The 22,809-nt window shown below is 63.5% G+C and overlaps 11 protein-coding genes across 11 annotated transcripts; 5 read left to right on the forward strand and 6 right to left on the reverse strand.

Annotated features, from left to right (window-relative positions):
* Positions 1-182: 182 nt before the first annotated feature.
* JCM10292_007675 (uncharacterized protein) lies at positions 183-770 on the forward strand (the record flags this gene model as incomplete). Its single annotated transcript, XM_076650284.1, has 3 exons — positions 183-371; positions 463-551; positions 624-770. Coding segments are annotated over 3 exons (425 nt in total), but the record flags the coding sequence as incomplete, so codon positions are not given.
* A 740-nt stretch (positions 771-1,510) lies between these two features.
* Positions 1,511-2,613, reverse strand: HTZ1 (histone H2AZ; the record flags this gene model as incomplete). The annotated part of the gene is made up of 5 exons (XM_076650285.1): positions 1,511-1,594; positions 1,664-1,800; positions 1,868-1,997; positions 2,417-2,520; positions 2,598-2,613. The coding sequence occupies 5 exons, from the start codon at positions 2,611-2,613 to the stop codon at positions 1,511-1,513; spliced, it is 471 nt and encodes a 156-aa protein (XP_076504087.1).
* A 215-nt stretch (positions 2,614-2,828) lies between these two features.
* JCM10292_007677 (uncharacterized protein) lies at positions 2,829-4,215 on the reverse strand (the record flags this gene model as incomplete). Its single annotated transcript, XM_076650286.1, has 3 exons — positions 2,829-3,557; positions 3,655-3,838; positions 3,908-4,215. The coding sequence occupies 3 exons, from the start codon at positions 4,213-4,215 to the stop codon at positions 2,829-2,831; spliced, it is 1,221 nt and encodes a 406-aa protein (XP_076504088.1).
* Positions 4,216-4,475: 260 nt separating this feature from the next.
* Positions 4,476-6,293, forward strand: JCM10292_007678 (uncharacterized protein; the record flags this gene model as incomplete). Its single annotated transcript, XM_076650287.1, has 1 exon — positions 4,476-6,293. The coding sequence occupies one exon, from the start codon at positions 4,476-4,478 to the stop codon at positions 6,291-6,293; it is 1,818 nt and encodes a 605-aa protein (XP_076504089.1).
* Positions 6,294-6,812: 519 nt separating this feature from the next.
* JCM10292_007679 (alternative oxidase) lies at positions 6,813-8,676 on the forward strand (the record flags this gene model as incomplete). The annotated part of the gene is made up of 9 exons (XM_076650288.1): positions 6,813-6,975; positions 7,120-7,373; positions 7,444-7,577; positions 7,650-7,726; positions 7,785-7,830; positions 7,888-7,984; positions 8,041-8,242; positions 8,305-8,361; positions 8,423-8,676. The coding sequence occupies 9 exons, from the start codon at positions 6,813-6,815 to the stop codon at positions 8,674-8,676; spliced, it is 1,284 nt and encodes a 427-aa protein (XP_076504090.1).
* Positions 8,677-8,917: 241 nt separating this feature from the next.
* JCM10292_007680 (uncharacterized protein) lies at positions 8,918-11,539 on the reverse strand (the record flags this gene model as incomplete). The annotated part of the gene is made up of 1 exon (XM_076650289.1): positions 8,918-11,539. The coding sequence occupies one exon, from the start codon at positions 11,537-11,539 to the stop codon at positions 8,918-8,920; it is 2,622 nt and encodes an 873-aa protein (XP_076504091.1).
* Positions 11,540-12,069: 530 nt separating this feature from the next.
* JCM10292_007681 (DUF6534 domain-containing protein) lies at positions 12,070-13,819 on the reverse strand (the record flags this gene model as incomplete). The annotated part of the gene is made up of 7 exons (XM_076650290.1): positions 12,070-12,099; positions 12,368-12,723; positions 12,795-12,860; positions 12,932-13,166; positions 13,240-13,344; positions 13,409-13,530; positions 13,588-13,819. 7 exons carry the CDS (start codon positions 13,817-13,819, stop codon positions 12,070-12,072), a joined length of 1,146 nt encoding a protein of 381 aa, XP_076504092.1.
* Positions 13,820-14,318: 499 nt separating this feature from the next.
* On the reverse strand, positions 14,319-16,069 carry JCM10292_007682 (DUF6534 domain-containing protein; the record flags this gene model as incomplete). Its single annotated transcript, XM_076650291.1, has 7 exons — positions 14,319-14,333; positions 14,626-14,978; positions 15,050-15,115; positions 15,191-15,425; positions 15,489-15,593; positions 15,660-15,781; positions 15,838-16,069. The coding sequence occupies 7 exons, from the start codon at positions 16,067-16,069 to the stop codon at positions 14,319-14,321; spliced, it is 1,128 nt and encodes a 375-aa protein (XP_076504093.1).
* A 669-nt stretch (positions 16,070-16,738) lies between these two features.
* Positions 16,739-18,949, forward strand: JCM10292_007683 (tubulin alpha chain; the record flags this gene model as incomplete). The annotated part of the gene is made up of 8 exons (XM_076650292.1): positions 16,739-16,745; positions 16,898-16,946; positions 17,011-17,188; positions 17,254-17,349; positions 17,412-17,706; positions 17,773-18,386; positions 18,777-18,850; positions 18,919-18,949. The coding sequence occupies 8 exons, from the start codon at positions 16,739-16,741 to the stop codon at positions 18,947-18,949; spliced, it is 1,344 nt and encodes a 447-aa protein (XP_076504094.1).
* Positions 18,950-19,930: 981 nt separating this feature from the next.
* JCM10292_007684 (uncharacterized protein) lies at positions 19,931-20,590 on the forward strand (the record flags this gene model as incomplete). The annotated part of the gene is made up of 3 exons (XM_076650293.1): positions 19,931-20,038; positions 20,418-20,491; positions 20,560-20,590. The coding sequence occupies 3 exons, from the start codon at positions 19,931-19,933 to the stop codon at positions 20,588-20,590; spliced, it is 213 nt and encodes a 70-aa protein (XP_076504095.1).
* Positions 20,591-20,711: 121 nt separating this feature from the next.
* On the reverse strand, positions 20,712-22,637 carry JCM10292_007685 (uncharacterized protein; the record flags this gene model as incomplete). The annotated part of the gene is made up of 6 exons (XM_076650294.1): positions 20,712-21,635; positions 21,868-21,969; positions 22,021-22,132; positions 22,202-22,279; positions 22,337-22,549; positions 22,609-22,637. The coding sequence occupies 6 exons, from the start codon at positions 22,635-22,637 to the stop codon at positions 20,712-20,714; spliced, it is 1,458 nt and encodes a 485-aa protein (XP_076504096.1).
* Between the last annotated feature and the right edge of the window lie 172 nt (positions 22,638-22,809).

A 22,809-nucleotide genomic window follows, 5' to 3' on the forward strand; every position in this document is an offset into this window, starting at 1 on the left:
CATAATCTCGGGGGGGGCAAATCAATTTTTTGGGGGGGGCGCCCAAATTCATCGGGGCCCCCGCGGCGCCCCGGGTTTAAAAAAACATTCCGGGGGGGTTTGCCCCCCCCCCCCCCCCCCCCCGAATTTCCCTCGTTCCGCACGCCATGGCTCACACACACACCCTGCTCGCTTCGCTGCAGCCCTCTCGTCGGTCACGGGTCTTATCACGTGGGCGTGCATCAACCTGTCGTACCTCCGCTTCTACTACGGCTGCCGCGCGCACGGCATCGACCGCAACGAGTTCCCGTACAAGGCGCCGTTCCAGCCCTACGCCTCGTACTTCGGCCTCGTCCTCTTCATCCTTGTCATCTTCTTCAACGGCTACCAGGGTACGTTGAGACGTCTGTCCGGGTCATCGCAAGCGTTTGACCTTCTCAGGCCTGGATCACTGACTGGACAACTCGCATCGTCGATCGTCAGTCTTCCTCGACGGGCAGTGGGACACCGGCACGTTCCTCACGGCCTACATCCCCGTCTGGGTCTTCATTATCCTCGCCGTCTTCTGGAAGGTGCGTCGCTCCCTACCCTCCCTTACCTTCGCGCACTGTTCGTCTCGCTGACCGCGATGACTCGCTCCACAGTTCTACAAGAAGACGACCTGGGTCCGCATCGCCAACATGGACTTTGAGACGGGCCGGAGGGAGCTCGACGCCATCGCCGAAGAGGAGGCGGCCAAGTACAAGGCGCCGACGACGTGGTACGCAAAGGTGTGGGACTGGATCATGTGAGCGGGCACACGCTTGGTCACCACGTGCTCCAGGAGGATTATGGCGGGAGCTGCGCGACGATGCACGGCGGTGTGGGATGCGTCGGGGTGGTTGTTCTCTTTCAAGATCAGTGCAAAGATCACGCAGTCAGTATCAGATTGTCCGACCGTCCTTGTCAGCGCATTTCGTAGTTTCGAGAGCTTCGAGTTCGTGGCGGATCGTAGCGAGCAAAGCGCCAGGATCGCGAATGAGTGGATGCGAGAGTCGCATAAGCCCAGCATCGAGGACAAGCGCCACGGCGCAAGCTCAGTCCGACTAGCAGAGTAAGAGTCTGTCGAAGGAGCAGTGCGTCGGATCGCGAACGAGGAAGCAAGACGAGCACACAGCGTAGGCAAGCGCAATCACGAGCCTCTCCACCGTCGCAAGCGATGGCGACGAACGCGAGACGGAGAAAAACGAAGCGGGTGGTAGTGCAGTCCGGGAGACGAGGTAGGGGACGGAAGAAAAGGCAGCGCGACGAGGGTGACCCGAAACCCGCGTTCCTCTCGCGAGAGAAGCGGTGCAGGTAAGGGACAAGCGCGTGCAGGTGTAACAAGGGTGATGGAAGGGTGACAAAGAGAGTAGAGAAGGAACAGCTAGAAAGGTGGAAGAAACACAACGACGCGCTGGCTCGTGTGAGCGGGCAGCGCCGAAAGGGGAATGGGCAGAGGGGGTATCATCGAGGGGCAGACGCAAGCGGAACGACGCGGTCAAGCGGCGCTTTACTTGGGCATCTGGGGCGGCATGCCGACGGGCTTGACCGGCATCGGCGCGCCCTGGAGCTCGCCCGGACCCTTGATGAGGTTCTGCGAGAGGACGAAGGAGGAGGTTCAGTGACTCGCCCGCGGCAGGGCCCGAAAACACGAAGAGCGCACCTTGTGGATGTGGGGGAGGACACCACCACCGGCAATGGTGGCGCGGATGAGCGAGTCGAGCTCTTCGTCACCGCGGATAGCGAGCTGCAAGTGACGGGGGGTGATACGCTTGACGCGGAGGTCCTTCGACGCGTTGCCTGCGGTTCCGCGGGCAGATTAGCACGATGGAGTCGCACAGAACCTGACTGCGCAAGCGAGACGCACCTGCAAGCTCGAGAACCTCGGCGGTGAGGTACTCGAGGATGGCCGACGCGTAGACGGCCGCCTTGGCACCGACACGCATGTTGTTCTGGGTGCGCGCCTTGAGGTACCGGTGGATACGACCGACGGGGAACTGTGCGGATCGAGCGCGCACGGCGTGCCAGAGTCAGTGACCGAGGCCTTTGTTTGGTGTTCGCTCCAGCGTGGACGCGTCAGGGCCAGAGTCGCTCAACCCGTCCCGGGCAAGCTGCAAGGAGCTCGTACGAGCCCAAGTAGCACCCCTGAGCCCAGTGCGCGTTCTCGCAAGCGCTCAGGGGGCGAGCGAGGCGAGGTGGCGGCCAGTCACGGCCGTCTCGCCTCGGCGCCAAACAACGCCCCCGCGCGCGCAACTCGCCTCTGAGCGGGACGCGGACCAGCTTGGCCGACTCCTAGAAGTCTAGGCTCGAGGCTGGCACGCGCCCCACGGCGCTCGAGGCGGCAAGCGGCCGGCGAGGTGGCCAAACACGGGTGTCGAGCTCGAGGGAGCGGCGACAGAGGCGGGCAGAGGCTCACCTGGAGACCGGCCTTCTGCGAGCGAGTCGACTGGTTCTTGTTGTCGCCGCCGGCCTTGCCACCCTTGCCGCCCTTGCCACCCTTGCCGCCCGTCTTGCCAGAGACTGGGAGCGCGGCGAGGCGGGGGTGCGGGTGCAGTCAGCGCGGGATGCCCGGTTCGAGCGGGAGGAAGTGCACGTACTGCTGCCAGCCTGCATGGTAGAGTCGAGAGTAGCGCGCGCGAGGTGGGGAGAGAGCGAGGCGGGAGCGGGTTGATCGGAAGAGGCGGCGGCGTCGAGGCGAGGCGAGGCGGCGGCACGCCTCGAGTGCGCGCGTCCGCATCACGCCGTCCCCCTCTCGCCTCTCCCGCCTCCATTCTCACTCTTGCACATACCCGCACAGAGAGCAATAACCGCGATAGATATAGAACACTCTACTTCCGCCGCTTGCCCACCGCCATCCGCCGCTCCTCGCTCCGCCCAATCGCATCCTCGACCTCGCGCCTCGCCTGTGCCTTCTTTGCCGCATCCTTGCCCGCCTTCGCGCCCTTGTTGGCGCGTGTCGGCTCCTCCACGACCTCGTCCTCGTCACTTTCCGCCTCGTCGTCGTCACTCAGCAACCGCTCGCCCTCCGACTCGCTCTCGTCGGCGCTGTCGTCCTCCTTCCCCTCGTCCCACTCGCGCATCTCGCCCTCCTTGCCCCACCCATAGTCGTCGTCCATCAGCCCAGTCTTACCCTTGCCCTTCGGAGCGCGCGCCTTGCTCTTGCGCGCGCCCTCGAACCCGCTCGGGCGCGCAAACGACGCCGCCTGCATCTGCGCCTGCGGCTTTGCGCCGCGACCATCGCCGCTCTTTGCGGGCGTGAGCGCGACCTGGTCGTCGTCGGCCTCCCACCGCATCGCGTCCATCTCGCCCTGACCGGCAGGCGCGTCAAACTCGCCCGTGCGGCGCCTCTTCCCGCCGCTGCCCTCGCTCTGCGCGTCGAGCTGCGACACACGCTTGCCCGCCTTGGCACCCGAGAGGACGGAGGAAGAGCCTGAGCGTCGGACAGAGACGGGCGCGGCGTCCCGCTCGGCTTTGAGGCGCTTCTTGAGCGCAGATTTCGACTCGCCCGACGCGGAAGTCGAGGTCGGCTTTTGATGCGACGAGGGGTCGTTGAGTTTCTGCGTGGTCAAGGTGTCAATTGCGCCCGTTCGCTTGCTCGGTCAGCTTTATGCGGCAACGTGCGCATGAAGCTCGTCGAAGGGACAGCCAACGCACCTCAATTTCGACATTCGCGCCACCGTAGCTCCTTCGGCCCGAGATGGCTCCCGCCGTCAACGGCATGGATGAGTAGCTCGTGGCGGTGCTCGAAAAGGAGGAAGAAGACGTCGAGGGTGCCGAGTTCAGGGTAGAAAGCAGCGGGAAGGAGAGAAGCGACGATTCGTGCACGACGGTGCGGCGACTGCGGGACGGTGCGGGCAGGCTCAGCACTCGACATGATTTCGAGTGACCTTGCAAAGGAAGTACGCACCCGCTCTGGCCCGCCACAGTCCTCCTGCTCCAGTCTTCATCGCGATCAAGCGCAACCTGTCCCACCTGCTTCGCGACAGCAGCCGATCCCGCAGCAGCGCCAGCCTGCTGAGAGCTCTTCGTAGCATCGCTGGACGTAGCCGGACCCGCACCGCGCGACGTCGAAGGCGCGCTTGAAGGTCGAGAGTTCGAAGCAGACGGTGTTGAAGACGCCGAAGCGGACTTGTCCTTGTTCGGGGCAGCCTGCACTCCGGCAGGCTGCGCTCGGTTCATGAACTTTAGCCCGAGGGTACCAGAACTCAGGCCCATCCTTGGTCCAGTCAAGTGGTTGAGGAGAACCAGCGGATCGCTCCTCTGCGTCGACCACGCCGCCACTGCTGCTCAGACGCGTGCTCCGAGGGCACAGAACGCTTGCTAGGCCTGCACAGACCAGTCGAGCCTAGTCGGGCGGGTCCTCGTGGCGTGACTTGGGCATCCGCCCTGACCTCACGCGTCCGTCTCGCTCGTCTCTCGCGCCTCTGGACTGCGCTGACCAGCTCGAGAGCGTACAGACGCCGGTTACAGCCACGATGGACGCGCGCCCGACTGCCGAAGATGCCCAGCGCGCGCTCGCGTCCCTCCTTTCCGCCGCCCTGCAGCAACAAGCGAGTTCGCCTGCCCACAACGCAGCGCAGCAGTCGTCGCCCGCGCCGCACGGGCCTGCAGCGCACTCCTCACCGGCGTACACGCCCGGCCAGGCGTCGAGCGTGTCGGGCGCGCCGACGCCCGCTGCCGGAGCAGGGTCGCAGGCGGGGCTCAGCAGTCAGATGGACACGCACGAGCTCCTGCGCGTCCTCGCTGCGCGAATGGCGAGCGCAGGGAGCGTGGCGCGGCAGGCGAGCGGTTCCGACCTCGGCGCACAGGCGGAGCGAGGCGCCATCGTGCCCGATGCGCCTTCCGCTTCGGCGACGCTTGCGGCGGCCACGCCTTCGAGCGCGACGCAGCCGCCCAACTCGGTCTATCACCCGCAGCCGACTCGCTCGGGCCGCATGCCGCAGGCCCCGACGCACGATTCGGCAGCAGATCCGAGCACCGTCCTCTTCAACGACTTCTTCGACTTTCCCTCTTCCGACGACGAGGACGACGACCCCGACTTTGACCCGAACGCGCCCGCTGCCGACTTCTGGGGCGAGATGCTCGCGGGAGACAAGGGGGACGGCGATTTGACTGAGAACGAGGGAGACTGGGGCGGCGGACCAGGCGAGCGCATCGGGCTCACGAGCGAAGAATTTGCCAAGGAACTCGCACTCCTCACGAGCAGCTACGATGAGGACCTGCCGCCTCCGTCGACCCTGGGCCAGGGACGCACCGCGCCGCTGGCGACGCGCACCTCCCCTCGCCGCCAGCGCACGATTGCCACTGCTCCCGCTGCCTCTTCGGCTGGAGCATCGTCTTCGAGCGCCACGGCTGCATCGCGCCCTCGCAAGCGCAGGCGCGACTCGGCGCTCTCGCCTGTTCCCGAGGACATGCCGCCTCCTCCGCCAGTCCGCGCCAACTACAGCTCGCCATCGCCTCCTTCCTCGTCGCGCTCTTCCTCTGCCACCATCCCGACCCTAGCGAGCCTCGGCCTTGCTCCTCATCCAGCCTCTACTCTACAGCAGCAGGCAATGCTGCTGCGACCCTCCGTCTCAATACATCCCGTAAACGTTCCCGCTGCCGCTGTGCCTGTCCCGACCCTCGTCCAGCCCGTCCCGACTCCCACTGCCGCCGCGCCGATCCCTCCTGCCCCGTCCGCCGTGCCCGATCCGTCTCCCGAGCCGGACCCGGCTGTCGAGAAGCGCAAGAAGCCGAACCAGGCGCGGACAAAGTACACGCCCGAAGAGGCCAAGCAGCGCCGGCGGGACCAGGAGGCCGCGCGCGCGGTCAAGCGGCGCGCGATGCTCAAGGAGGAGAAGCGTGAGCGCGAGGAGCGCGTCGTCCAGCTCGAGGGCGAGAATGGCGAGCTGCGCGAGCGGTGCGCGAAGCTCGAGGCGCGCGTGCGCGAGCTCGAGGGCGTCGTCGAGGCTTTCAGGGCAAAGGAGCGCCCCCACGCCGTCGAAGAGAGCGACGAGTCGGACGGAGGGGAGTACCAGGTCGAGAGCTCGGAGGAGAGCAGCTCGGAGGACGAGGACGACGACGACGGCGCCGCGATCGACGCCGCGTCCTACATCCGCGATGTCGCCGCCGAGCTCGACACGCTCGGCGAGCCGGTCCCGGTCGTCCCGCCTGCGCAGGGCCAGGCCGCGCACCAGCCCATTGTCGACCTGAACGCGCTGAGCAGTGACGGCCTTTCCCAACTTCTCGCCATCGTCCACGCCGCCGCCAAGTCGCAGGGCATCCCGCTCGAGGGTGCGACGCCCCGTCCATAGCAGTCTTGTGAACAGTTTCGTAGTGTCCCTGTTGTTGTTTTGCGTCGCCTGCCGCTTTTTGCAAACCGTCATTCTCCTCGTTGCCTCGCCTGGCCGCGACCTTCTCATCCCGCCCACGTGGCTCGCGTCCCCGTTTTCGCTCCTTCTTGCTCGCACGTCTCGTGCTTCGCCCGCGCAGTCCACTCGTCCCACTTCCAGCGACCGCGCGCGGCGACGAGGCGTGATCGACGTACATCAGCTGTTCGTCTTCCGCCATATCCCGCGCGCGCGACCTGCTCGTCTGCCGAGCGCGTGCGCGTGCTCGTTGCTTGACTCAGCGTCTGCCGTCTGACGCGATTCAGCGGGCCAGACGCGCTCACGTGCGACGCTCGGGTCGATCCGCTCGCCCCAGCTTCCGGCGTTCGCCGTGGAGGATCCGGCCGAGCCGTTTCGAGAAACCGCTTCCGCGTGTGGCTGCGCGCTGCCTGCTCCGTTTCCTCCTCCTCTTCATTCGCAGCTCAAGCTACACGGTCACGCACAATGTCACTGCTCTCACATTCTGCGCTCGTGCACCGCTCCCTTGCACGCTCGCCTGCGCTCTACTCGCGCGCCCTCTCGACCTCCCGCATGCTCCTCGCGCCTCAGCCGACGCCCAGGCTGCACACTTCGGAGGAGACGTCGTCGTATCAGCACCATTTCAGGGGTGCGCTGCCCCCATCTCTCGCTTCCTCTGCGCCGTGGCTGACTAGCTCGTCCTCCTCGTTCCTTCGGGCCCCACATCTGCCGACCGATCTTGTCGCTCCCGCCCGCCTCGCCCCGACGCCCTGCTCCCTTCGATCACTCACAGATGCCTACCAGACCCAGCCGAAACGCCCTCCACCTTCTTCCGCCACCACCGCAACCGTCGGCCCAGCTCCCGCAAGCGAGACGGATGCGTCGGATCGATTGAGCCCATATCTCATGGCCTACCCCGTCTACTCACGCGAGGAGCTTGACGCGATCAAGGTTGTACACCACGAGCCGAAGACGATGGGCGACAAAGTCGCGAGGTGGCTCGTCACGACCGCGAGGTGGGGATTCGATACCATCTCCGGGTACAAGGTGCGGTCCTGTCCTTGCTGCAGAAAGATGCAGCACGCTCCGTGCACCGCTGACCGATGCTCGCCCGCAGCACACCGACTCGGCCGTTGCGCGCGAGGCGGCGAAGAAGGATGGCAAAGGCGAGCTCTCGGTCGATGAGCTGCGCAAGCAGGGCTACATCATGGCGGAGAAGGACTGGATGCTTAGGATTCTGTTCCTCGAATCGTGCGTGTCTTCTCCTCTCGCCTGGACTGCCGAGACGGGCTCGCCGCTGACTGCTTCCATGCTAAATTGCAGGATTGCCGGCGTTCCGGGCTTCACAGCGGGTATGCTGCGGCATCTGCGCTCGCTCCGCCTGATGAAGCGTGACGGAGGTGCTTCGTCGTCTCTCATCTTGCTCGTGCTCGTGCTGATCGTTCCTCTCTGGCGCAGGCTGGATCAACTCGCTGCTGCAAGAGGCCGAGAACGAGCGCAGTGCGTCTTCCTGCGCCCTCTGATCTACTTGAATTCGAAACTGATTGTTGCGTGCTTCCAGTGGTTCGTCGAATCTCGCCTTCGCGTCCTGGCTCAGTATCGGCCTGCAAGAACTGACCGTAGATTGTCGCCCGCAGCACCTGCTCACCTTCCTCAAGGTAAGTCCGGCCGATTCTGCGCTCTCTGACATCGTGCTGACGTAGGCTCCGCGCAGATCAAGGGTCCTTCCCCCTTCTTCCGCCTGCTCGTCCTCGGCGCGCAGGGCGTCTTCGTCAACATGTTCTTCTTCTCGTACCTCATCTCGCCCAAGTCGTGCCACCGCTTTGTCGGCTACCTGGAAGAAGAGGCCGTTCATACGTACACTCAGCTCGTCAAGGCGCTCGAGCGAAATGAGGTGCCCGAATGGGCTCCTGGCGGTACGTTGACACTTTTATCGCTTCTCCCGCTGCCCGTGCTGACGAGCACGTTGAATGCACAGGCAAGGCGGTTCCGCGCATTGCCATCGACTACTGGCGTTTGCCGGAAGACGCGACGAGTGCGTTGTCCCGCATGTCGACTGTCAAAGGCGTTGGCTGACATTTTCGCCGGCATCATAGTGCTCGACCTCGTGCGCGCCGTCCGTGCCGACGAAGCCGGCCACCGCTTTGTGAACCACTCGTTCGCCGAGCTGAACAAGGACGACGCCAACCCCGTGTCGTTCAAGCACGCGTCGCCGACACTGCAGGGGACCAAGCCGGGCTTTTCGCGCGAGGAGAGCCTCGAGTGGGCGCGCCAGGTCGAGCAGGAGATGACGGCCGCCAAGCAAAAGGCCGGGCCTGCGATTGAGGAGGAGTACCACGGGAAGAAGTGAGGCGCACGCCAGGTTGTCTCCACCTTTACTTGCATAGATGCTCTTCGTTTCTGTTCTCAGCGTCAGTTGTCAGTGCCATCATACCCCTGTGTCTCGTTGTACAGCGCGCAATGACCACCCCTCCCGATCTCAGAACTTCACCTCTGTCGTCTGCGAGACTGCCTAGAAACTGATCTGGCCAACGGCAGACGAGAAGTTGCAGGTGCGAGAGTGGTACAAGAAACACGAGAGTTACGACGTCCTAGATCCACCCCTCCTTTTCCCTCGACTGCTGCTTGACCTTTTCCCTCACCTCCTTCTTGCCCTCGTTCGTCTGCGTCAGCCATTCGACCACTTCGCCGACGCGCCGCGTCTCCTGCTCGCACGCGGCCTCCAGGTCCCGCAACCCGAGCCAGGCGGCCTCGGCGCCGACCGTCTGCAGCGCGACGAGCAGACCGAAGAGCGGCGCTGACGAGAGACGAAAGAGCGAGAGGAAGACGACGTCGACATCAGGCGCGGACGAGCTCCGAGGGCGCGAAGCATCGCGCGGGAGGACGAGCGAAGGCGGGAGGGAACCGGTTCGGAGGAAGGAGAAGATGGCGGAGTAGATCGACTGGCCGGGCGAGACGCACGCAGTGGGCGACTGGGCACGAGAACCCTGCGAAAGCGAGAGAAGCGGCGCGTCACACCGGTCGAGGAAGACGACGAGGGTGGCATCTTCTTGCGTGATGACCGCGGGCGTAGCTGTGAGGGAGGACGGACGAGGTCGAGTCTGGTCGACGTGCGATTCGTCGTCGTCCGTAGCGGTCGTGACGCTCTTTGACATCGACGGCGTGCGCACACTCAGCGCGCTGTCCTCCCGATCCCGATTCTCGCGCTCGTCGACCGTCCGCACCGCAGCCGCCGCCGTCTCGCTCGATGCGCCGTGCAAGCCCTCGAGCGAACGACGGCTGAAGCAGCGCGGCACGCCAAGCACGGTGCTCCTGCTCCGGTACTCTTCTTCCGAGCCGTAGCCGTCGACCTCGGCGGGAATCGGAAGCGCGCCAAAGTCGAGCGAGTAGCGCTCGTTGGCGACAAAAGGCTGCGCGCTTCGAGCAGAGAAGGCGGTGATGGGCGACGAAGGGGAAGGTGAAGAGTCGATGGGCCAGCCGGGAGGGGAGAGAAGGTCGTCGCCGGCAGTCGAGGAAAGGGTGATCGGGGCGTGCGATTGATGGCGGACGACGTCGAAGAACGGCTCGCCGACAAACGGACCAACGAAGCGAATCTCGTTGTCCTCCCCTTCATTGCTCGAGTCTGCCGTGCTCGAGCGGCGAGCAACGCGCATAGCGAGAGCGCGGCGGGCAGCCTCTTGCGCCAGCGATACGACCGGCAGTGTCGGCGTCCCCACCGATACTGGCGAGGTCAGTCCCGCCGGGAGGGAAACCTGGTCCGACCCACAGACAACGGCGACGTCCGGATAGACCGAGCAATGCTTCCGTCCCTGCGAGGCGGTTGGCGGTGCGACGACGAAGACCTGCTGCGGCGTGACCCTCACAAGCGGGTCGGGTGGCGTCGAAAAGGTCGGCGCGAAAGCGCGCGCAAGGTCTTTTGCAGCGAGTGCAGCCGTGGCAGCGCTGATGAGCGGATCGATTGGGCTGAGAGGGTCGTCGAGGTCGAGCGGGAGCGCGCCGTCGCAGGAGGACAGGTCGTCGGCGAAGAGGAAAGGCGACGCGGGATACGGCGACGGCGCGCAGGAGGGGAGGAGGCTGAGCTCCGCCGAGCTCGCGCTGTCGTGGCTGTAGGTGGACGGAAGCTGCAGGAGGGGCTTGCCCTTGTCGACCGTGCCGCTCCGCCTGACGTCTTCGAAGGCAGACTCGACGAAGTCGCCTAGGTGTCCCGCCGAGCAGCCTCGGTCGAGAAAGGTGCCGACACTCGTCGTGTACGTAGACTCGCCACCGACGTCGATACGGACAAAGAGCTCGTCGCGCGGGACGGAGTGCACCGCGGCCAACGATGGCAACTTGAGTGCCCTCGCCTGAAAAGACAGCCGAGCATGCGTCTCGGGCGTGGGGCTTGGCGCACAGGGTGGCGGCCGCGTAGAGCGCAGAGGCGGGACAGACGGCGAGGGTGGAGTTGCCGGGCGTGGGCGATGGCCCACAGGCGGAGGCTGCTGCTTCGGCCGTGGGCGGGTGGCAGCGAGAGCGGGCAGTCGGCCAGCTCGGGCGGGTACGGCGAGCGCGTTACGCGAGTCGAGGCGCGGAGGTAGGTCGACAAGCCTGAATGGCGGTTGCTTCGGGCGCGACGGGGATGCACGACTCGGCGGTTGCGGCGCAGCGTGCAGCGCTACAGGTGGCGGCGCAGGCGAAGGCGAAGAGATCGACCTCGGCCGTGGAGACGCGAGTGACTCGGCGCTTCCGCCACTGCTTGCGCTGCTGTGGCTGTCGTCGCGCCTGTGTCCTCGCCGCATGCTGCTGAACTTCTGCATGACCTCCTTGGCGGCGCCGGTGAACTTGTCGGCCGCGTTGCTGCTTGTTGTACGGGTCCGCGAGAGCGAGCTGGGGCGGCGCGGGAGAGTCTCGTCGAGAGAGGTGCGGATGGGCAAGTCGGGGAGGTCGTACGCTTTAGGCGAGGACACGGCGATGCGGCTCTCGCTCGCCGACGGCGCATGCCTGCAGACGGAGCCCTTCTGCGACGATACCCGGCGGCGGTAGCGCTTGGTCGGGTTCATGAACGGAGAGGATGGTGGCGACGTGGACGAGCCGGAGGAGAAAAGGCGTAGCGGCTTCTTTATGACGAGTGTTTCCGCGGAGAAGCGCGACTTGAGCATCGGCGGGTCCTCGCCGGCGGGATGTGGTGGCGGCGGATGTGCTGGCGGAAACCGCAGGGCAGACTTGAGCGTGGCCATCTGTGAAGGAGCAGGAGTGGTGAGCGGGAATTGCGCGTCGGAGGCGCAAGAGCCTACGCACCTGTGTCGGTAAGAGCCTAGTTTATGCTGCTCACAGGCAGTAATGTTGGGATGCAGAAGTGTACAGCGGGAGAAGACATGGAAGCGGTACCTACCACATCTGTTGGCCGGCGAAGGAGGACATAGGTTCCATCGGCACAAAGGCCCTGATCGTTCGTAACGAGGCTCAGGAGAGTTGAGCGTCTGCCCGAAGCATGCTCCTGATCTCGCACGCGCCGAAGAAGCACGCGCCCTTGTCCTGAGCGGAGGTGCGAGGACAAAGGCTCGAGGCGAAAGCGCCTTCTGGTCGGGTCCGAGCGGGCTCAGGCTTCTCTCGACAGCATACAGAGCCATACAAGCAGTCTCGCGCTGGCGACTCTGAGCGAGGCGGCGGTAGCACCAGGCGTCAGACGCGAAGAGAGCAGATGGGCGTCAGTGAGGGGAAAGCGGAGCGCATCGGGCGATATGTGAGCTCGCTGCGCCAGTGGAAGTCAGGCGTGCCCGTGCTGAACGATCAAGCGCTGTTGCGCTGCGACAAAGAGTTAGTTGGGCTCGAGCCGAGAAAGCCCCAGCAGGTGCGCACGACTCTTTCGCCGCAGCTCGCTCACAGTAGCAAGAGAATGCACGCATAACAGTATAGTACTCATACAGACACCGTACAGAGCCGAACACACTTCAAGGCAAATGATCTTGCCTTGCCGTCACCTCGCCCTTCTCAGCCAAGTCGTCCAGTCCCGCCCCAATCCCTCCACTCAGCCTCGAGCCCAGTCTCTCTCGCGCCTTACTCACCTCCACGACGTCCTCTGCGTCATCCACCGCGGCGTCCACATCGTCGTCGAGCGTCTCGCGCGTTCGCAGCCGTATCGCCGCCGCCCATCCGTCCTTCTCCTTCCGCCACTGAACTGCCTCCTTCGACACGCCCGGCGGCACATCGGTCTTGCCCTCGGTGACGTGCTCGCCCAGCGCCAAGCGCGTCACGCCGTTCGCGCCACCGTTGTGCAGAGCGCCGCCGGCTGCCGCCAGGTTTTCTGCGCCGCTGTTGTTTGCGCCCTTGACTTCTGCACCACCGCCAATGTGCTTGTTGATTGTATGGCGCGCGGATAGAGTTGTGTAGAGGGAGAGACCGTAGCAAGCGGGGAGGGGGTCTGTCCGGCATGCGAAGGCATTAGCCATGAACCTGAAAGGAGGCGTACAGAACAGCACGCAGATCACTTACACCAGAAAACTTGATGAATGTGTGTCACACGGAGCGAGCGGATTTGAACGGCGGCAGACAGGATAGCTGTTGCGAGGTGAAGCCACGTCAGACGCACTGCCTCGCACTCCTGACAGGGTCCAGACGCAGGGACGCACCGCCGGCAACAGCAAGCACCGCAGTATACGCTGCCGTGCGTATCGCGGTCAAGACCAACCGCTTGAGCAGCCCATCCGTGCGCGAGCTGAAGCCCTGTATGCGGCTGTTAAGTGTGAAGGCGAGGCAGAATGACACAGCGACGTCGGTCGCGGCGGTGCTCCACTGCCACATGGTGACAAAGTCGTTGTAGTCGGGCCCGAGACCGTCCTGCGAGTAGGGGATGCCGTCGACGCTCTGCCGGTCGAAGGCAGCCATTAGCAGTCAGGTCCTGCATTCGGCTGGACGACATCGCGAGAGATACGCGCACCATGATGGCAACTGCAGATGTGAGTATCGCGCCTGTGAAAGCCAGAAGAATGGTGGACCCGACGAAAGCGAGGAATGGGAGCCGGATCCATTGCCGCCGGATCAACTGTGCCTCACGCGGGTGAGCACGATTTGCACAGCAAGAGCGAAAGGAAAAAAAGGGTGCGTACAGCCGACGCTCGGAGGGCGAGCAGGACCTGCACGGGAACGGCGACCAGGCCGCCGAAGAACGGGATGATGGCGTCGAGCATGCTGCCCGTGTAGACCGACTGGGGATCGTTGTCTGTGCTCACTGCGGGCGAGAAAAGCGTCAGAAAAGCGTAGTTCTGCGGGTCGGAAGCATGCGCACCTTGCCATAGAACGATCTCTACCCACACCAAGGCGTAGTGGGCCGTGATGAGCAGCAGAACCGACCACAGCGTCGCCTTGACAGGTCTCGATAGCCGTAAGTACAACGAGCTCTTGAAGTAGTGGAAGTGCATGCAGAGGTAGACCCCGTACAGCAAGAGGCCTACCTCGCCGCCTATGGTGAATGGCGACAACAGCGCAGCTAGCTCCGTCTGGGTGATCGAGTCGCACATGGTGCGCTTACGCTCGTGCGCACGCGGCACGGCGTGGTGCGTGTGCAAGCTGTGCAGCCCCCGCTCCCGTCGAACCTCGGAAGATGACCTGCTGCGCGGTTCCAAATGCCGAGGCCGGAAGGCGAAAGCATTGCGATCTGGAATGCACTCTACTGTAGTGTGGACGACTCTGATCGAGCCGCGCGGCAGGGTCGCACTGCGTGGCCACTGATCGAACTGGAGGCTCCCGCGAGAAAGCCAAAGGGAGAGGTTCTGCCGTGACGAGGAGAACACGGAGTCGCGAGGCGGCGCAGGCGGGCAGGAGGCGTTCGCGAGTGGGAGTCGTAAGCGAAATGCTCAGACGTCTTGCAGCACGGATGAACGGCCCTGGAAATAGAAAAGGGGCAACGCTTTGCGGACAACCAAGGGAAATGCGAGAAGGCTTGCGAGAAGGCGAAGACAAGCTCGTAGCACCTTTGCTCGCTCACGCCGTGCAACGGTTCCTTCCCACCTTCGAATGTTAAGGCACGCCAGGCTACATCGATGAGCGTTCAAAAAATACGGTGTTCTCGGAAGGTCGTGGTTGACTTGATTTGAAGGCGTGGAAGCAACGCGGAAGGTGGGTCATTCCTCTCGCGACCGTTCGCTCGTAGGCATGTACGCATCGTAATGTCACAGAAGGCGCTAGAGACCACATACGCGCCGAATCAAGATAGAGGCGGCTGATCTCGGGGTGTCGCCGTTGTGCCCTTCTCAGCCAGATCATCCAGTTCCGCTCCGATCCCTCCATCCAGTCTCGAGCCAAGTTTCTCTCGCGTCTCGCGCACCTCCACGACGTCCTCTTCTTCCTCTGGCGTGTCATCCATATCGTCCTTCAGCGTCTCGCGCGTCCGCAGCCGCATCGCTGCCGGCCACCCGTCCTTCTCCTTCCGCCACTGCAACGCCTGCTTCGACAGGCCCAGCGACGCCTCTTCGTCCTCGTTGACGTGCGCGCTCGGCGCGGACCGCGTGTCGCCGCGCGCGCCGCCGCTGTGCGAACCACGGCTGGCTGCCGCCGAGCTGGCTGCGCCGCTGCTGTTCGTGCCCTTGACTTCCCCGTCGCCACCAACGTGCTTGTTGATCGTGTGGCGCGCGGAGAGAGTTGTGAAGAGGGACAGGCCGTAGCAGGCGGGGAGGGGATCTGTCCAGCATGCGAGGAGATTAGCCGTGGGTCCGAAAATCTTGCGCCGCCGCAAGAGGCGAAGCACTTACACCAGAAGGCTGGATGTATGAGTGTCACGGAGAGCGCTTCGATGTGGGAGACGGCAGAGATGATGGCTGGTTGAGAGGGCAAGATTCCATCAGACAGTCCGTCCTAGCATTCGTGGCGCAACTTCCACAGCAACAACGCACCTCCAAGAGTTGCGAGCACGGCGGTGTAGGCTGCGGAACTCATCGCCATCGAGATCAGCCGCTTTAGCAAGCCGTCCGTGCGGGGTTTGAAGCCCTGTCTGCGGCTGCTGAGCGTGCACGCGAGGCAGATTGACACGGCGACGTCGGTAACGGCGGTACTCCACTGCCACATGGTGATGCAGTTGTTATAGTTGAGCGAAATGCCGTTTCGATCTGGCGGGATGCCATTGACGTTCTGCCGACGAGCGGTAATCAGATTCTGGCTGCGGTTTGACGACACCGCGAGATGCGCACGCACCATGATCGAAAGCGAAGATGTAACCGTTGCGGCTGCTAAGGCCAGAAGGCTGGTGGACCCGATGAAAGCGAGGAACGACAGCCGGACCCATGGCCGCCGGATCAGCTGTTCCTCGTGCCTGTAAGCTCAGTCTGCGCAGGACTGGCTGAAGGGACAGGAAGAGCTACCTACAGCCGACCCACGTATCGCAAGCAGGATCTGCACGGGAATAGCGACCAGGCCGCTGAAGAACGGGATGACGGCGTCGAGCATGATGCCCGTGTAGACGGACTCGGGGACACTGTTCGTGCTCACTGCCGGTGCGACTGAAGTCAGCAGAGCGCAATGCACCGGTGAGCCGCATGCGCACCTTGCCATACGGCGATTTCCGCCAAGACCATGGCATAGACGGCTGTATTCAGGAGCAAGACGGACCACAGCACCGCCTTGACAGGTGTCGACAGCCGCGCGTACAGCGAGCTCTTGAAGTAATGGAAGTGCGTCCACAGGTAGACGCCGTACAGCATGAGGCCCGCCTCGCCGCCTACGGTGAACGGCGCCAGCAGCCCAGCCAGCTCCGTCTTTGAGATCGAGTCGCACATGGTGCGCGTACGCTCGTGCGCACTCGGCACGGTGAGGTGGGTGTGCAAGCTGTGCAGCCCCCGCTCCCGTCGAACCTCGGAAGATGACCTGCTGCGCGGTTCCAAATGCCGAGGCAGGAAGGGGAAAGCATTACGATCTAGAATCCCAGCGATGGCCTACTGTGGTTGGGCCAGGCGCAGCCCGAACGCGCGAACGACAACAGCCGGTCAACTGCGGTGCGAGCAAGCAAGCAATGCGAGGGTCTCATCTGCCGTGACGAGGAGGACATGGGCAAGTCGCGAATGAGCGCAGCGCGAATGGCCGCAATCACGACCTGCAAGAGACCCAGCTGGACGTCGTGCAACACAGCTGGACGGCTCTGGAGAAAGAAAAGAACGGAGCAGTCGGCGAGGCTCGCGAGGGGACAAGCGTGCGGCGCGGCGGCAGCGGCAGGTTTGCGCCGACCCACTCGCTCTCTGCAGTCCCGTCGTAGCTTCACGGACCAGCCAGAGACCCTCCCAGCCCTCCTCACCACCCGTGCGTCCCGTCTCGCTCTTCGAACGGCTCTGCGCCGCCCGGTCGCCGTCGTGGTCGACGCGTCGGGCCCGTCCCTCAACGTGTGCTGACCCGCTCTGACTCCGCCGTGCAGCGCTCTACTTCCACCTTCTACACACTTTCAGACCCTTACCATGCGTGGTGCGTATCTCGCCAAATCCGCTAGACGAGCGAGCGCGACGCGAGGACCCGGTGTTCCCCCTTCCGAAAGGGGGGCCTCGCGCGTCGACCTCAGCCGAGCCTACGCGAGACGGCGGAAGCACGGAGCTGACTGCAATCCGACGCGCCTGCAGAAATCATCTCCATCTCCGTCGGCCAGGCCGGTGTCCAGATCGGCAACGCGTGCGTCCCCTCAATCCCTCCTCCCAAAACGCGTCTCACACCGCTCACGCTCGCGTCTGTGCAGCTGCTGGGAGCTTTACTGCCTCGAGCACGGCCTCGGCCCCGACGGTCGCGTCATCAACGAGGACCCGGACAAGCAGAACTCGAACGGCGGCTTCTCGACCTTCTTCTCCGAGACGGGCTCGGGCAAGTATGTCCCGCGCTCGATCTACGTCGACCTCGAGCCCTCGGTCGTCGACGAGGTGCGTCTTCTCTCCACGCGCATTCTCAGGTGCTCAGGCGCATTCGCTGACCCCCGGCAATCCAGGTCCGCACCGGCGAGTACCGCCAGCTCTTCCACCCGGAGACCCTCATTAACGGCAAGGAGGACGCGGCCAACAACTACGCTCGTGGCCACTACACCGTGCGTGTTTGCTACCTCGTCAGGCCGCTCAAGCGCAAACTGACCGAGTGTGTCACAAACAGGTCGGCAAGGAGCTCATCGACACGACCTGCGACCGCATCCGCAAGCTCGCCGACAACTGTAACGGTCTCCAGGGCTTCTTCGTCTTCCACTCGTTCGGTGGCGGCACGGGCTCCGGCTTCGGCGCCCTCCTCCTCGAGAAGCTCTCGGGCGACTACGGCAAGAAGAGCAAGCTCGAGTTCTCGGTCTACCCGGCCCCCTCGCTCTCGTCGTCGGTTGTCGAGCCGTACAACTCGATCTTGACGACCCACACCACGCTCGAGCACGTTGACTGCTCGTTCATGGTCGACAACGAGGGTGCGTTCTGTCGCCTGTTGTCTCCCCTTCCTTCGCAGAGAACTGACCTGTTCCTTCGTGTCACAGCCATCTACGACATCTGCCGCAAGAACCTCGGGATCCAGGCGCCGGGCTTCAAGAACCTGAACCGCATCATTGCTCAGGTCGTTTCGTCGATCACGGCGTCGCTCCGCTTCGATGGGTCGCTCAACGTCGACCTCAACGAGTTCCAGACGAACCTGGTGCCCTTCCCGCGCATCCACTTCCCGCTCGCCACCTACGCGCCCATCATCTCGGCGTCGAAGGCGTCGCACGAGGCCAACTCGGTCTCGGAGCTCACGCACTCGTGCTTCGAGCCCAACAACCAGATGGTCAAGTGCGACCCGCGCCAGGGCAAGTACATGGCGTGCGCGCTCCTCTACCGCGGCGACGTCGTGCCCAAGGACGTCAACTCGGCGGTCGCGGCCATCAAGACCAAGCGCACCATCCAGTTTGTCGACTGGTGCCCGACCGGCTTCAAGCTCGGCATCTGCAACGAGCCCCCTGCCAACGTCCCCGGCGGCGACCTCGCCAAGGTCTCGCGCTCGCTCTGCATGCTCTCGAACACGACCGCCATCGCGACGGCGTGGAGCCGTCTCGACCGCAAGTTCGACCTGCTCTACTCGAAGCGTGCCTTTGTGCACTGGTTCGTCGGCGAGGGCGTGCGTACTGGGTCCTGGACCTGCTTCCCTTTCACTCTTGCGAGTGAGATTCGGCAGTGCTGACGGTTGCCTCCTACCTCCCTCTCCCGTTGCCCCTGCATACTTCGCTCGTCTGCCCCGCCAACTCGACTCTCGCCGTGCTCGGCATCACTCTGCGGCATCAATTTGCGCGTCGCGGACATCGCACGTGTCCCGTTCGAACCGGTTCCGTCCACTTTGCGCCTCTGGCCTTTCCCTCCTTCGTTCCTTCCTCTTCGCCCCAATTCCCCGCCTACATTGCGCTCTGCGCATTGTGCGCCGTCTATCGTCTACTGAATACGGTCGATCGGCACCTTTTGCCGTCAAACCCCGTGGTAAATCGCCTCTCTTTCGTTGCTGACGCCCCTGCAGATGGAGGAGGGCGAGTTCTCCGAGGCTCGCGAGGACCTTGCTGCGCTCGAGAAGGACTACGAGGAGGTTGCCGCGTACGTCTCGCACTATCTACGCTAGACGCGCTGCCGTGCTGACTTCTGTACCGTGCCGCCGGCGACAGCGAGGCCGATGGCGAGGAGGCCGAGTACTAAGCGACTCGACGCTGCGCCGCATCGAGTCCAATACACTGGCACTCTGTGGTACCCGCCATGTCCCTTTTCTCCCTTCGTCCTGTCTCGCTCCAGCGCCGCACACCCCGGTGTCCCCCTTGCTCGAGCAGGCGCCTTTCGTACCGTAGTCTGTTCGTTCGTGAGCAACTCGCGCAGTCCCTTTCGTCTTTCCTTCACTCCTGTGCCTTTGCTCTCACGGCAAGCTGTCGTCTGCTGGAAGAAACTGCGGCCAGCGAAACTCAACTTTCGACGACAAAGTCCGCGGTTGACATCTGCCTCTGACTGCTCGCGCCTTGCTCTGCTTGGCTATCGGGGCGTCACTTGTACGCTTATCCAGACTGCTCTGAGCCCGCTCGAGCTGGACAGCGAGCACGGCACGCCCTCGGCCGTCTCGTTCCGACCTTCTGTCCTCCCTCGCGCTGATGAGGCTTCTCTCGGTGCGTCTCGTCTCGAGGGCCCGCACACTGCTTTGTACGAGCTCAGGTGGTACCTAGTACGCTCGCTGCTTGACGAACAAATCCACCGAACCATCATTCGCTGACCTGTCATCCTTAAACCCCCACAGGCGAGCAACCGCAAGGTCTCCGAGGAAGCGCTGCGGCTCAAAAGGGCGTAAGGGGAGGACTTAGAGGTCGTGCAGAGCCTCGAGCGAGCATCCGCAACTATGCCGCTCTCGGGGACAAGGAGCGAGCGTCGCACCGCAAGGAGGTGCGCACTTCCTGCTCCGTCCTTTCACGTGTTGCTACTGACGCGTCTTGACTCGACTTGTAAGGCTTGACCCTTGCTTCGCCACGGCAGCTGGCCAGTGCTAACAGAGACGTGTTCAAGGACAACAGTGTATGTCCTTTTCTCGCTTCCATGCAGCGACGATGTCCTGACGCCCTCTGCAGCCTCATATTCAGCATTAGCCGGCACAGCAGTAGCGACAGCCTGCGGCTCGTGAGGGTCTCGCGCTCGCTCTGCATGCTCTCGATCACGACCGCGATTCCGACGGCGTGGAGCCGTCTCGACCGCAAGTTCGACCTCCTGTACTCGAAGCGTGCCTTTGTGCACTGGTTCTTCGGCGAGGCCGTGCGTCCTGGGTCTTGGACCTGCTTCCCTTTCACTCTCGAGCGCGAGAATCGGCAGTGCTGACGGTTGCCTTCCACCCACCCTTCCCGTTACCCCTGCATATTTCGCTCGTCCGCCTCGCCTCTTTGACCTTCGCTATGCCTGGCATCATTCTGCGCGTCGTGACCATCGTGCGTGTCCCGCTTGAACCGGCCCCGTCCACTTTGCGCCTCTGGCCTGTCCCTCCTTCGTTTCTTGCTCTTCGGCGCCGTTTCCCCGCCTGCATTGTGCTCTATGCATTGTGCGCCGTCCGTCGTCTACTGATTACTGTCAATTGGCACCACTTGCCGTCAAAAACACATGGTAAACCGCCTGTACTTCGTCGCTGACGCTCCTGCAGATGGAGGACGGCGAGTTCTCCGAGGCTCGCGAGGACCTCGCTGCACTTGAGAAAGATTACGAAGAGGTAGCAGCGTACGTCTCGCACTATCTACGCTAGACCCGCTGCCAAGCTGACTTCTGTACCGTGCGGCCGGCAACAGCGAGGCCGATGGCGAGGAGGCCGAGTACTAAGCGACTCGACGCTGTGCCACTCCGAGCCAAACCGAGCACCTCTCGCTCCTCGCCCAACGGCTGTGTTGCACTTTGCTACGAGCACAGCACTGTGTGACATATTATCAGATCACGAGATGTGCTACGCATAGTCCTCGTCGACATCGGAAAGTTCGCTGTCCGCCGTCAGATCCCCCTGGTCCTCTTCCTCGCGCTCGTCCTCAAGCGCAGACTCGTCTCCAGCACCTGATCCCTCATTCGGTGCTGCCGACTGCGCGGGTGCGGCCCTGTCCGCTGGCAGTTTGGCCAATTCCGCGCGCTGCCTCTTCCTGAACTCCTTCTGCTCCTTTTTCGCCGCCGCCTTTCGTACAGCCTTCTCCTCCTTGAGAGCCGTGCTTGCCGCAGCGTGCTCCTCCTCTGCACGCGCCAGCAGCTCCTCGGCCTGCGCGACCTCGTCATCCTCCGCTTGCGCCAGCGCGGCCCGTGCGGCGTCAACGTCGACCTCGGCGGCCTCCTGGTCAAGCCGCAGCTGGCGCAGCTGCAGGACGTCGGCAAGCTCGGCTTGAGCAGGCGGACGGACGTAGACAACCACCGCGTAGCCCACGGGCAAGTCCCGATTTGCGCGCAGGGAACGTTCGATCTCGCGCTCCAGTGTGGCGCGCGGAATCTCGAGGCGCTTGTCCAGGATGAACTCTTCGGCGTTGCTGGAGTCGTCGAGCCTGGCAACGTAGTTGTCGAACAGGTACTTGGCGTATTCGGTGAGGTTGCCCTTGCGGAGGTATTCGACGAAACCATGAATGACGTCCTTCTGCGTCTCGCGACCGCCGGGGATGTTGTCGAGCGCCGCAAACTCTCCGTCAAGGGCGGGGCCGCACCAGACGTCCTTGCACATGCCGTAGCACTCATAGTTGCCGTTCGTGCCCATCCAGGTGGAATAGACCTCGTCCGTGACGATGCGAGGCGAATTTGTGCTCAGAAACGGCTTGCCGACACCAGTATAGCCGAAGTTGTACTGGCCGTTGTAGGTGCGACGGTCGACTTCGTGAGCAGCGGGGCGTGTGCCCTTCTGAAACAGCGGTTCGTTGGTCCGGCGATCGTAGACGATCCGCCGCGTATAGCGATTGACAGCGCCAGGAACAGGTTCAGTGTGCACAACAAAGGCGTGAGCTAGTCCTCGGTAGCAGCACTGGCCGGAAGTGCTGGCGAACTTGGTAATCATAAATGCTCCAGCCGGTTTCTTGCGGAGGCCCGAACAGGTCGACGCGCTTGAAGTTGCCGAGTCGACTACAGCGACGCACACCCTCGTTGTTCGTCTTGAGCATGTCGGGGAACTTGGACACCATGAACAGGTTGAAGCCGGGGACGTGCATCCATTCAGGCCGTGGGTCGTACTTGCGCGTCTGCGAAGCAGGTCAGCTCTGTCTATAGAGACAGGCAGCGATACAATGTACCTCGGGAGCGCCTTCAGCCACGGTCGGCTTGACGTCCTCGTCCTCGGACTTGACCGCCTCCGGAGTAGCGGCAGCGGGCTGAGCCGCTTCTGATGCGGTACGCTGGCGCTTACTGCAGAACAACGGCGTCAGCATATGGCTCACCCAACCCAAGAAGTCTCCCGCACGTCTGGAAGCGCACCGTGCAGGTTCATCGTTGTCAGAAGCGGCGAATCCGCTGTCGGGTGTAGAGGAGATCGCGCGAGAGCCTGCCGAGTGACTGCACGAGCCCGAGATGAGTCTTGACGCAAGAATTGGGTATGCAAATCCGCCTTACATCGCAACCTGCGCATTTGCCTTGTCGTCCTGATCGGCCACGACCGCATCGGCGCCCAGTGCAAGCTGTTCGTCGTCCTCTTCTTTGACAGAACTGAGAGCTGCACGATGCGAGCCTTCGGTAGTCGTAGCAGTCGTAGCCTCGGGCGCGCTAGCCTCGCGCTTCGCTCGCGGTTGAGGCGTCGGAGCCTGACTTCGGCTCCGGCGGGGGAGTCTGCGAGCCAGACCGAGGTCAGCGGTACTCCAAGCGGGACAGACGCGACTTAGGCGCACTCGATGCCGTCAAACCGGAGCCTCGACATCTCAGAGCAGCGCCGAGCAATGTGGGACAGACACAGCATGAGAAGACGCGCTCGTCCGAAAGCCAGACGCCCCCGAAGAGGGGGAAGCAACCGGCGGTCCGTGCAGTCTTGGACCTTCGGAGAGCAGCAGGTAGCAGTACAGCTCGTACAAGGGAACAAGACCAGCCGGAAG

The sequence above is a fragment of the Rhodotorula paludigena genome (assembly GCF_050403205.1).
Source record: "Rhodotorula paludigena JCM10292 DNA, Rt_paludigena_JCM10292v1_ctg34, whole genome shotgun sequence".
NCBI classification, from domain to species: Eukaryota; Fungi; Basidiomycota; class Microbotryomycetes; order Sporidiobolales; family Sporidiobolaceae; genus Rhodotorula; species Rhodotorula paludigena.